Genomic DNA, 14414 nt, shown 5'->3' on the forward strand with positions numbered 1-14414 from the left:
GAAGTGGTGTTGGAAAAATGAAAACTTCCCCTTCAACTTTGTAGAATGAACTTTCCTAAACAAACATCATTTTCAATGACTTGTGACCAAAATAAGCCTAAAACGTCAATCTGGCAACACAATCCTCTTCATTGATTGATTAATCGGTTCTAATTGGAATCACTAACTAGATTCCAATTGGAATCAGTTCCAATTTAAGAAAAAAAAAATATTTTTCTTAAGGGTCATAGCGGGTCATAACGGGTCAGGTCACCTTACTCGTTGGCTAAGGTGACCCGACCTGTTAAGGAGTCGTTAAGATAACGCATGTGACACGACACGACCTTTTAAGATAACAGGTGTTACATGAAAATGACACGAACACGACAGACACGACGCGTTTGCCAGACCTACTTTTTACCCCTAAGTTGTGCGCGACATCCTACTTCCTTCCTTCCCTTCTTCGTTTTGGCAGCCTTCCCCTTCATTCCTTTCATTCTTCGAATTTTCTCCCCCACGCCGTCTCACTTTCAGAGGCTGTAAGACTCACTCACGACTCAGCAGCTGTTCAGCTTGACTCGTGCCTCATCTCAGTCTCACTCAGTCCTTCCTCGACGTCAACCACTCGCCCACCTCACACTCACCCTCGCAACCCACAAGCTTCCTCTCACCGTTTCAAGTCTCGACAGCCCACCTTGATTCCTCGATTCCAAAAGGTTAGTCTTTCTGCTCGATCAAAATTTGGATCCACAACTATAGTTGGTCTTTCTGCTGATTAAAATTTGGGTTCACAACTGTGCTTTTGTATGATGTATTTTTCCGATTAGGAATTTGGATTGGAAGCCTTTGATAGGATCAGACATGGTAAAAGGGAAATTGCAAGAAAGTAAATGCAGGAAATGGAAAAGGAAATCAAAGGAAATTCATAGTCTCTTTTCATTATAAAAGGGGTTTAAATACACCCAAAGATAACTAGAGTTTGAGATATAAATGGGCCTAATGATATTGCATATGTAATGGGCATAATAGCTAATAACAACAATAGCTGATCTAATTAATGTGGGATCAACGAAGGCAAACATGGTAAAAGGGAAATTGCAAGAAAGTAAATGCCGGAAGTAGAAAAGGAAATAAAAGGAAATTCATATTTTCATTCATAAAAAGGGTTTAAGTACACCAAAGATAGCTAGGGTTTGAGATATAAATGAGCCTAGTGATATCACATATGAAATGAGCCTAATAGCTAATAACAATAATAACTAGGCTAATTGATCTAATAGAAACCCAATAGTTTAGAGTCGCATCAACTTTATCGGGTCATTTTTGCTTTGACAGTCTTGTTTCTCTATTGTAAATATGAATTCATCATACAAAAACACAAAAAGGTTTTGTTATTTCCCATTAATTTTCTTGTTAAAAGTACTCTTACAAAGTTATAATATCCTTCATGTGAAAATGTTTTCTGCAAGAATAAAAAGTGTATTATCCTTGCAAGACAAGAGAAAAATTAAGTCACAATGAGCATGAAAATTATCAAGGAGAATTTATAAGATAGATATTTATATTAACGATAACATTATTATTTCATTAATGATATAACACAAGTTTTAGGGTTAACGACATTGATGTTTTCTGTTTCTGCACTTCAAGTCCACCAGCCCTTTTGCATTTGTTGCCTATTGCACAACTGATGTATTCAGTTTACAAGTTGTTCCTACAAAAACCAATTCCCTTGTAATCCACGATTCTCATTCATTCCCTCCGATGATTGGAACAAAATGTTGTACAAATTTCGTAGCTTTGGTTTTAGAATTTTAGACAATTCTTGCTATACACATTACTCTTAAATATGTAACTGTTGTACAAGTATTCTTAGTTACTAAGGCATAGGAAAGTTTCGATTTCATTTGATTGAAAAGATTGTCTCCAATTAATCGAATGAATAAGAATCCTTCCAAATGAACATAGCTGCTTTCATTCTAATTTCAAAAAATCCAAATCCATGAAAACGTGCAGCACTCTACTATCTTTATTTACTTTACTTTCTATCTCCATTTAATTGTTAAAGAAACTCGATGGTACAAGCAAACTGATATAACTTAAAAACAATATGATATATAGGGCTGAGTCTTGAACTTGAACACAATCAACTAAAAGCTAAAAAGCACCAATACATTCTATCGTCTTTTTATAAAAAAAACCTCAACAATACGAGGGAAAATTTATTAAATAAAAAAAAGAAGTTACACTTAGTCAGGGGGGGACATAAACCTTACCCCTCAAAATAAAGAAAGAAGAAAGAAAAGAAACCGAAATTACAAGAAAATAGGAGGGACATACACTTACATAACCTAATACAAACTTATAACTAAACATATAGAAAGAGAAGGAAAGAAACTAGAACAGAGAAAACAAACGAAATGCGTAACGGTAACAAACTAAATTTCTACTTCCCCCACTAGTACTCTAAATTTTCCTTATCATTTGCCTGATCATTCCAACAATCTTAAGAAACAAGTCGGGCCTCCTTGTGATCACAACATCTGCAAGAACTACTCCCACTACCAACCCACTTCCACATCCGGCCGAAACAATTTTCCAATCAAATTCAAATATGCCTTCTGAGCTAGAATCACCTTCGTCGACGGTTGAAGGTGGAAGTGGAGGAGGATTTCCACATTTCTTGGGCAATGGATCTCCACACAACCCTGGGTTTCCCTCGTATGAAGTGACATTCAAAGAAGTAAGCTGGGTTCCTTGTGGTATAGGACCTGTGAGATTGTTGTGAGACACATTGAAACTGGAAAGAAAATTAAGTTGCGCCAGCTGTTGGGGGATACGTCCTGAGAGCTTGTTTTTTGAAAGGTCCAACGATTCAAGCTTCATCAAGTTTCCAAGGGATGATGGGATAGAACCAGTGAGAATGTTGTGGGATAGATTCAGCGAACGAAGCTCCTTAAGATTCCCAATGAATTCTGGAATTTTTCCTTCAAATTTGTTGCATGAGATATCGAAGGATGCAAATTCTTCTCGAATCTTTGGGTAGTATCGCTCCAAACCTTTTGTTGCTATTGTGAGTTGGTAATCAACACAGTTAACAATCCAGAATCCATTGACATCATAAATTACGTCTGTGTACATATATGTTGACTTGTTTACAGTAATATCTGGAAACACAGACGGAACCGCACCAGTAAAATCATTGTAAGCCAAATCAAGAATGCGTAACTTGGGGAAATCGACATTCTTTCTAGACTTTCCAATCCCACCGTAGAATCCGTTATGGCGCATTGCCAAAAGTTTTAGCTCTAGAAGAGTCCCCAACCAAATGGGGAAAGTATCATTGAATCGATTGTTTGACAAAACAAGATACTCAAGCATTATACAATTGACCAATGACCTCGGCAACTGGCCCTGCAACTTGTTATGACTCACATCAATCATTCTCAAATTGCTTCCTTTGTTGTATGTCTGAGGAATAATTCCGTGAAAAAAGTTGTTTCCAAGAAGTAAAAGAATCAGTTGATCACTAAAGTTTCCGAGACATTGAGGAAGCATGCCACTCAAGTTATTTTTCGACAAGTCAAGATACTGAAGATTTTTCGTATTGCAAAGCAACGGTGAGATTTCTCCAGTAAAGTTGTTGTCTGCAACTGCATATTCTCGCATGGTTGGTGGAGGTATCGGTAGTGATCCATGAAACATGTTGGACGAAAACCTTATACATAACAGTTTCACCCAAGGAAGGAAAAGTGGAGGTTGGTCTGAAATGAAGTTTTGAGAAATGTCTAAAAATAGCAAAGTTTCTATGCTTGTGTTCCACATCCATTTTGGTACTTGGCCTCGGATTTTGTTTCTGGAAAGGTCCAAACGCTCCAAACGTTTCTGATATTGTAAGAAAGATGGAAACTCTCTTATGTTGCAAAAACTCAATCCTAGAATGGTGAACTGCGGAACTGTTGAATTCACAATTCTGGATTCGGTGACAAAATCTATCTTGTTCCAATTTAATTGGAGTTGGTAAAGAAATTGTAGATTTTGAAACATATGAAACTCTACTACACCACTCAGACTATTGGAATGTAGATAAAGGATATGAAGGTTTGTGAGATTGGAAAATGATGCAGGAATTGAACCATTCAGTTCATTAAAATAAAAATCTAGGTACTCTAGTTTGCTAAAGTTGCCTAGCCAAGGTGGGATTGGACCAGTTAATCGACTTGTACTAATCCTAAAAGTAGCCAGTTGGGTAAGGTTTGCCAATGAATCAGGAATTAGACCTCCAAATTTATTGGCTGAAATGTCTAGATAAGTGAGCTGCCTAAGATTCCCAAGTGAAGATGGAACCAACCCTTCCGAAAAATTGCATTGAGCCACATCGAAGTTTTGCAGTGAATGAAGGTTTTGAATTGAAGAGGGTATTGTTCCAAAAAAGCCAGTAAAGCCGACTTTCAGTAAGATGAGAGGACTGCTTTGATTAAATTCAGGAAAATATCCAGTCAATTCTTGGTTGTATCTCACACTAAGAGATTCTAGGTTTGGCAGTTGGAAAATTCTCACTGGAAATTCACCAAACAGGTGACAGTCCCTGAGGTGGAGGGCTGTCAAAGATGATAAATTAGCCATGGAATGAGGAATTGCCGAAGATACATTTACGAAACTGAGAGAAAGCACTTCGAGACTACTTAAGTTTTGCACTAGGCTTCCAAGATCTGATGCTTCAAGTTTCAACAAGGGACGATAGTTATCTGCTGACAAATAATCTACATTGCCAGATAGATCAAGGTATGTCAACTTGGATAACAGTGAAAGTTCAGAAGGGACTTGACCAGAAAAGACAGAGGTAGAGAGGTCAAGATGAGTGAGGCTTGGAAAATTCCTAATGCTAGCAGGAATTTGAGAGTAATTGAAGTTATTGTCAGAGAGGTTTAACCTTTGAAGATGAACAAGGCGGAAGAGGCTGCTATTGCTGTTGATAGAGCCGTGGAGACAGCTGCTACCAAGATCTAGGCCAATCACATGACCCGTCTTCTCATCACACTCGACACCTTCCCATGAGCAGCAGGTGCTATTTCCTCCTTCAGCTGGTTTCCATGATGAAACCTTTGGATAAGCATCGGTAGATCTAGAAGTAGATTTGTCAATAGTAAAGCTGTCTTTGAATTGCAGTAGGGCGGACTTCTCCCCATCAGGGCAAGATGGATACTGCTTCTGCGAAGAGTAGGAAGAGGTAGCAATAACCACATGATGAAACAACAACAAAACTAGTACTAGTTTTGAAACCATGCGAATGATGGAGATATCAAGTAACACCATAACAACAATCGTTTGATTTTTTTTTTTTTTTTTTTTTTTTTTTTTTGCACTCTTAGCTATGCATGGAGTGCAAAGTGACACAACTATTTATTGACTGACATCAGTATAAAATTCTTCCGCAATATAATTTCAAAAACATGATAGAGACATTGTAACGAAATTTCTCATTAATTAACTCAAGAGTGCAACTACTTTGACGGGTGTTGCAGTTTGAAAAATTCAACTTGTGTTTTGGTTTTGGTCTATGTTGCATTTTTTAAACTGAAAGTCCTTTTCTCATCAGAAAGGAAATATCTCATTAACTCAAGAGCAAGCAAGGAAGAGAGAATACTTCGACTTGGAGTTGAGGCCCTAACCATGGGGAAACGTCCTCCAACTACATGTCCCTAGGAAGTGTAGCTGATTCTTGTTGATACAATTCTTCTACACTTAATGAATTTCTATACATGTGTGTAATTGTATGTTGGATTTAGAATTTAATTTCATATAAGAATACACGGCTTAACGTCTAACCATGGATTAAGTCATACCATAGAAAGAACAATTTTCTTTTTAAATAAAGAATGACCTTTAACATTGGCGTAGCAATTGAATAATAATCAACCTCACGCTTGCCCTTAATATACTGGTGTGGTGTTGATCTAGTGCAGTTGCAAATACTTAATTGTGTTTAGTTTTATCTATTTTGTAGGCTCTTTGAGCTCACTTAAGTAAACATTAGTCCAAAGATTGTTACTCAAGTAGTTAAGAGCATTCAGTTATGCACTTGAGATATAGGATTCATTCCACCCGTCCCAATGTCAATCATATGACTAAATATATAAGTGCTTGTGTGGATGTGTTTTTAAAATAACTGAAAGCGCTTTTGGTGAAAATATTTTTGGAACCAATCCTTAGAAAAAATGCAAGTAAATTCTGGAAAAACACTTAAAGTGCTTCCTGGAAGAAGCACATACAGGAAGCACTTTAAGCGCTTTTGGGACCAAAAAAATATTTTCTCTAAACGCGCTTTCAGTCATTTTAAAAGCACATCCAAACTAGTCCTAAATAAATAAAAAAATTGACCAGTTCCATCTAATCTTTAATATTATGCATCATGTTCTGAAACATTTATTTAAAGCTAAATTGGATTAATAGTCCCTTTGATGATAGGCAATTGAAAGATAACACATGTGCTAAAAAAATTAGGATTAGAAGTCTGTTAGGATTTTATCCCGAAATTAAAAATTTCGTCAATTTTTCGTTAATTGTTAGCACATGAGTCTCACATGTGAGGCTAAAATGATAAAGTTAGCCTCACATGTAAACCTCAAGTGCTAACGATTAATGGAGAGTTCCGTTTTATCCTAATATGTGTGGCTCATGTGCTAATAATTAATAGAGGGTTGACAAAATTTGTCAGTTTTTGGCATAAATCATAATAGACTTCACCATAGATGTTTAAATTCTATTTTTTTTTACAAGGGCTATTTTTCAACTACCCTGTCATCATAAAAACTAATAATTCAGGCCTTTATTTAAAAACTCCAGATTGACTATCTTGTCTTCGAAAGTCAAGTCAAGAAGTCTTGATCAATAAGGACACGCATAACATATTAATTCACAATAAATTTCATCTTTGACGCGAGGCCGGCTTTGTTCGCCGGATCACCGATGTCTTCTTGTCCCGTTATATATGCTTTACCCGCAAGGGGTGGTTGTTCTTCAATTTTTTTCAGATTTTGAATTTGTGGTTGAAGTTGGAGTAGTGGTTTTGGGAAAGCAAAGGTGGGTTGGGGCCGGAGTGGAGTCGAAGTGGGGATTTCATGTTGTGGTTTTGTTTCTTTTTCTATATATTTAAAAAAAATTATTGTTTAAGTAACTAGTGTTAGTGCAATGTCACAAATATTAGGGGGTCCTTGTGAAAACTCGGCAAACCTCAGGGGAGTTAGTGTAATTTTTTTTTTACCAAATGATATTATCTAAACTAAAGAGATGGGGAAGTGGGCTAAACCTCATAATGAGTTTGCAATCATATGGTTCAAATTTGCATTTGACGAGAACCGAACCTAAGACTTTTCACTTACAAATAAAGAGAAATATCACTAAACAGTAGTACTAAGTAAATAGTGTAAATAACCCATCAATGAAGTGGGAGGTTTCGAATTTAATACCTATTCCAATTTTTTTTTTTTTTTTTCAAATCACTAGACTAAGAGAATCTATCACTTTTGAAATTAGACTATTAGTGGAATTTCGAGAGGCTCGTGGCGATGGTTATTTTCACAAATATAATGTCTGAAGGTAACTAAGTTGTTTATAAAATCATTAATTTTGTGGTTCTCAAACCAAAACTATGATTATTTGCTTGACATGTTTTCTCAAAATTGTGTATTTTTTACCTCAGATGAAGGGACAATCCATGTGTCCCAAGCATGCCAGTTTAGAGCTTTAGTTTGGTGTGGGAACAGGAGCAACAATGTATATAAACGGAAAAGGATCCTCACCGGATCCTTTTGGATCCTCACCGGATCCTTTTGGATCTTAGGAATCCTGTGATCGTGACCGTTCATCTTATATCGTATGGTTATAAATAATTTCAAATTTTAAAATTTAAAATTAAATATAAATAATACCTAACGAAAATTGACCACACAATATATAATAAACGGTTACGATCATGAAATCCCTAACATTCTTAAAAAAAAAATCCGGCGATGATCTTTTTTCTGTTTAAACATATGGCATCATTTTACGCCGATGCTTAATCTAGTCCAATCAGATAGGTGTCACTTTACTTAGTTTCACGTCAATCTACATGTGTTTACATATTTCGTCATTATCTTTTGTTTTCTAGTTCATAGAATAGTCATCCAGGTTGGACTACACATAAATAATTTGTATTGTTTTTTTTAATATAATTTTGAGACTATTTAAATACTAGAAAATGTTAAAATCCTTCATCTTCGATCAGCTGGGTGTCGCTTTGATTAGTTTTACATCAATCTATATGCACGGCCGGCCTTCAAGGTAATCGAAGTAGGCATCCGCTTAAGACCTTCACTTTGGAGAGGTCCCAATTTTTTTTTAAAACATGTAATATTTAAATAATGCATTTATATCTTTCTATTTTGATATTAATTTTTAATAATATTTGATGTAGAAATACACTCTTTCATTTATTAGTAATTTCATTTGTATACATATCAATGTACAAAAGGTGGGGATTAGAGAACTTTCAGGCTCCACTTCTTAGGACTCTCAAATTTTGAGGGCCGACCCTGTCAATATGTGTTTACATATTTCGTCATGGTCTTTTGTTTTCTAGTTCACAGAATAGTTATCCAAGTTGGACTACACATAAACAATTTGTATTACTTTATATAATTTCGAGACTGTTTACTTCGTCTTCGAAGACATCATAAAACTTATGTTGAGCCAGTCTTGATTCAGATTTGATTTCTTAAATGAAAAAATTGACCAGTTCCATCTGTTCTCGCATCATGTTCTGAAACATGTAGACCGTCTATAAAAATTGAAAAATCAATTGATTGGAGAGCTCCAAGGCTTGTGACCTAGTGTTAAAATCTCCAGGTTGACTGTCCTGTCTTACAAAGTCAAGTCAAGAAGTCTTGATAAAGACATGCAACAACATATTGAGCGATTTTTTAATGTGTCAAAAACACGATACGGTACACCAAGTGTGATAATACGGTTAAAATATGAGTATGAAATTAAATATTATAGCTGGTTGTAGTGTTTCAATTGAAATAGAATTGTCTTGCTAGAAAACTTAAAACTATCCTAATTTTTGTGGGATTGTAATTCAGATATGACTAGAAAATTATGCCCGCACGTTACTGCGGGATTAAAAATTGTAAGAAAGATTATTTTTGAAGATGCTCTTGACTAGAGATGGGTGTAACGGGGACAAGTGCATCGTAACTTCTACATGCGTAAAAGATGCTCTTGATTAATTGATTCGTGAGTCAATTTTTGAAGTCAAATCTTCAACTTTTGAGATGGCGTGAAATTAGAAGTTAGACAAATGAGCAGCACCATAAAAGAAAAACTAAATAATTTTTGCATACACACGTATAGTTTATCTCATGAGTTCCTTCTATAAGGGTTTATGATATTTGTATTGACACTCTTATAAGGTTTTATCATATTTGTATGCCCAATTGCAAGACTTATCAACTTTGTATTTGGGTACTTCTAAATGTGTTGGATCTTCATGCTTGAATCATTAAAATATGTGTAATTTGTAGACCTGGCAATTTATTACACGATCCGTTAACACGACACGTAAATGACACGAAAATAACGAGTTTCGGATCAACACGATAACTAATTTGGTCATTATCGGGTCACACGATAATAACCCGTTAATAATGGGTCCTTAACAGGTTTACACGAGAGTGACACACGGGTAACCTGTTTCGACACGATAAGAAAAATGCTATTTTGATGATTTTAAGTTTTTAAACTACTAAAAAAAACTTACGATAAAATGCAATAGATATAATGAATATGTATATATTATTTATTAATTATTATTCTATTATTATTCTATATAAATTTTAAATTTTAAGTTTTATTTATTTATTTATTTTTATAGTATATTATAGGCAAAGATTGAGATTAAAAATCATAAAACACATTAAAAATAAAAATATCAAGTAATTTAAAGATACCAAACACATAAAAAAATCATAATAATTAATTTCCTGCCTAATATTTCAAGAGTTTCATCCATTTCCCGCCTAATGTTTGAGAAATTTTGCAGCCTATATCCATCCATTTCCCGCCAAATATTTAACCCAAAGAAAAAACATAACCAACTTTTTTTTTTTTTTTGTGTTATCTCTTATAACATTTTAACTTGAATAAAATACGTAATAAAAAACATAAATGTAATTTTATTATTAAATATCATCACATACTAATTGAAACATAGTCTAATTAACACTTAAAATATATAAATAATTAATATATTTATTCCAAGTCATCAAAACGATAAGATTCACTAACACTAAAGTTTATTTATACTTTCATTAAGTATAACATAAGATTCACTAGTGTAAATATTTTAAATTGAAGATCAAATTCATTCATTGTATTCATATAGGGTCAAGGAGTGTAGTTGTAAAAAATCATCAAATCGGAGTTAAAATAACAGTTAAATCATGATTTTTCATTTATAACCGTTGAAAATTTTTATCCCATTACTTGATCTCTGAATTTTTGTTTTTTGCAATTTTTGGCGCATGCGATCTCAAAGTATATACTAATGCGAAATATATAAGCACACAAATTAAAACCCTCTTTTGACAATTGTAGTATATGTATAAGTAGGGATCGTTCTAAACCGGGGATTAGGAGGGATTGCTAAATCACTTGAAAACTGACTCAAAAACGTAAAACAAAGGTTAAAACACTAAACTAGACTCAATGAATGCAAAACTAAACACTAAAACACTAAAACAAACCAAAAGACTCAAAACAGCAACAAAACACTCAAAACTGCCTTAAAAACACAATCTGGGCAGTTTTGAACACCTAACACTAATTTGGACGAATTTGGGTTATAACTTGAATCAAAACACTTGGAAACACAAACTAAGACACTTTCTAACTAAATTGAAACACTAAAGTAAAGGGGGATTTAGTTTTGACGAAATTAAAACAAAGAAAACAGATTGTAATGAAAACAAGTTGTAAAAACGAATTTGATGAAAATATGGATGGAATGCTAGCTAGAAGGTTCTTCTCCACACATGTCACACTTGCATACAAGATGATTTTCAGTTGGTCTTTCGATGAATCATGAAACTCAACACCCCAGGTTAATTAGGTTCGCTTAAATTAACCTTTAAGTTCTCCTTAAATTAATGAATTGGATGGGACAGCGCATACAACAATTCAAAACATTCTCCAAAAGTCCTTTACGTGAAAAGCACAATAAAGATACAATCAAAGATCATTAAGCAACATGAAAACTATAAGTGTTGACGAGGCATTCGTTACTATGATGAGCATGAAACTAGTGCCAAGAATTCATTTAACGCGATCGTTTATAAGCGACCTCCACTACTTGTGAATATAAGTTTGTAACTATTAGGTGAAACTCCCTTATACTCTAGCATCATATTCATGCATGAAAACTAAGCGTGCACTCTCAATAAACATACACGAATAAGTTATCAATCAAGCAGTTAAACAAATTGAATCCACAACTCATGAAATTCCAACTGAAGGTAATCAATTTATATTGCAAGCATATACATGGTTTTGAATCACCCCCTAGCTAACTAGGGGTTTAGCCTCTCATGTTCATAACAAAACAAAGGAAAAGAGAATTAAACATTGAAAATAAAAGATAGATTACACCTAAAAACGTTCCAACACTCCAACTTGAATGCATAAACGTCCAAGGCTTCGTCTTCCTTCTCCTTCTCCTTGCTAAGTCACGGCACAAACTGCTAGGGTGGTTTAGTGGATGATTTTCTGGGTTTTAGATGGGTTTATGGAGGTATGGTGGTGCGGCAAGGCTTAGTGGTGGTGTAGGGAGGTTTGGATGGAGGTTTTGAAGTAGAGGAATGGTGGGAAGTTGAATGGAATGCTGCGGCAAAGGATGGGTTTTTCTGTAAATGGAGGCAGGTTGTGTGGAAGGGAGATTAGCCTTCTAAAGGTGCAGCATAGAGGTTTATATAAGGGAGAAAGAACCCTAAGGCTTTATTTCTTAGTTTAGGAAAGGAATTAACTCTAAATCTTTCAAGAATAAGAAACACAAAATCAGAAATTGAAGGGAATAGGAAGGTGACTTGCGGCAAAGGTTTGTAAGAAAGGGAATGTCATTTATTTTCTGAAATTAGGCAAGGACTTAGGAAAATAAAAGGGTATGTGAGTTATGGTTGACTTTGGTATGAAAAAGGAAAGTGTTTAAGTAGTTAGAATAGGGAACAAGGCCCTTCCTTGCACGGCAAGGAAGGGAAACATAAAGGGGACACACGGCATGACTTAAGGTTGCAAGGGATATTGTTTTGTGACCTAGAATAGGTAGGAGCCTTTGATATTACTGAAATATGGAGTCTTTGAGGATTAGGAGAGATTAAACCAAAATAGGAAATCTTGGCTTAACTTTCCTACTTCAAGTAGGAAACCTTCTTTGACTAGGATTCCTCATTTGATTAGGAATCCTCTTGTGATTAGGTATCCTAACTCAATTAGGTCTTCAATTTCGTCCATTCCTTTTGCTCCAAACATAAGCTATCCATTCCAAGTCCAATGTTGCTCCAAAATGCACCTTTTTGCTTCCTTAGCCATATGAACCTAAAAACACACGAAAATGGCTTAAACTACTAAAACAACTATGAATTAACAATATAAATGCACAAAAACAAGCTAAGTAAGTCGCCTAAATATGCTCCTATCATATACAAACATGTTTGACGGTTCGATCATTGAAACTAGTTTCTTAGAATGTGTATCCCATCAAAACGATAGATTCATTAACACTTATGTTATACTTCATGAAAGTATGAATAAACTCATAAGCGTTAGTGAATCTATCGTTTTGATGGGATACGCATCTTACGAAATTAATTTCAACAATCCAACCGTCAAACTCGTTTATATATGCCTCGAGATTGCATACGCCAAAAATTGCAAAAAACAAACATTTAGAGATGAAGTAATGAGATAAAACTTTTCAACGGTTATAAAGGAAAAATCACGATTTAATAGTTATTTTAACTCCGATTTTGATGATTTTTTATAGCTACACTCCTTCACCTTATATGAATACAATGAATGAATTCGATCTTCAATTTAAAATATTTACATTAGTGGATACCACAAAATCTTATGTTATACTTAATGAAAGTATAAATAAACCCTTAAGTGTTAGTTAATGTATCGTTTTGATGGGATACGCATCCTATGACACTAATTTCAACGATCCAACTGTCAAACTTGTTTATATATGCTTCGAGATCACATACGCCAAAAATTGCAAAAAAACTAACATTCAAAGATCAAGGAACGAGACAAAACTTTTTGACGGTTATAATCGAAAAATCACGATTTAACGGTTATTTTAACTACGATTTTGATAATTTTTTACAGCTACACTCCTTGACCCAATATGAATACAATGAATAAATTTGATCTTCAATTTAAAATATTTACACTAGTGGATATCACAAAATCTTATGTTATACTTGATGAAAGTATAAATAAACTCTTAAATGTTAGTGAATCTATCGTTTTGATGGGATACGCATCCTACGAAACTAATTTCAACGATCCAACTGTCAAACTTGTTTATATATGCTTCGAGATCGCATACACCAAAAATTGCAAAAAACAAACATTCAGATATCAAGTAACGAGAAAAACTTTTCGACGATTATAAACGAAAAATCACGATTTAACGGTTATTTTAACTTTGATTTTGATGATTTTTTACAGCTACACTCCTTGACCCTATATGAATACAATGAATGAATTCGATCTTCAATTTAAAATATTTACACTAGTGGATACCACAAAATCTTATGTTATACTTGATGAAAGTATAAATAAACTCTTTAGTGTTAGTGAATCTATCATTTTGATGGGATACGCATCCTACGAAACTAATTTCAACGATCCAACCGTCAAAACTTGTTTATATATGCTTCGAAATCGCATACGCCAAAAATTGCAAAAAACAAACATTCAGAGATCAACTAATGAGACAAAATGTTTCGACGGTTATAAACGAAAAATCACAATTTAACTGTTATTTTAACTTTGATTTTGATGATTTTTTACAGCTACACTCCTCGACCCTATATGAATACAATGAATGAATTCGATCTTCAATTTAAAATATTTACACTAGTGGATACCACAAAATCTTATGTTATACTTGATGAAAGTATAAATAAACTCTTAAGTGTTAGTGAATCTATCGTTTTGATGGGATACACATTCTATGAAACTAATTTCAATGATCCAACCGTCAAACTTGTTTATATATGCTTCGAGATCGCATACACCAAAAATTACAAAAAATAAACATTCAGAGATCAAGTAATGAGACAAAATGTTTCGACAATTATAAACAAAAAATCACGATTTAACGGTTATTT

General features: G+C 34.2%; 1 protein-coding gene across 1 annotated transcript; it reads right to left on the bottom strand.

The window, feature by feature from the left end:
- Nucleotides 1-2437: 2437 nt before the first annotated feature.
- On the bottom strand, nucleotides 2438-4694 carry LOC137733132 (receptor-like protein 7). The gene has a single exon (XM_068472292.1). It carries the CDS (start codon nucleotides 4603-4605, stop codon nucleotides 2446-2448), a length of 2160 nt encoding a protein of 719 aa, XP_068328393.1. The 5' UTR covers nucleotides 4606-4694; the 3' UTR covers nucleotides 2438-2445.
- Between the last annotated feature and the right edge of the window lie 9720 nt (nucleotides 4695-14414).

This window comes from Pyrus communis, chromosome 5 (assembly GCF_963583255.1).
Source record: "Pyrus communis chromosome 5, drPyrComm1.1, whole genome shotgun sequence".
Lineage (NCBI taxonomy): Eukaryota > Viridiplantae > Streptophyta > Magnoliopsida > Rosales > Rosaceae > Pyrus > Pyrus communis.

Excerpts from the sequence above, each read along its gene's own strand:
- LOC137733132 (XM_068472292.1), bottom strand. The coding sequence starts at position 4,605 with ATGGCTAATTTATCATCTTTGACAGCCCTCCACCTCAGGGACTGTCAC.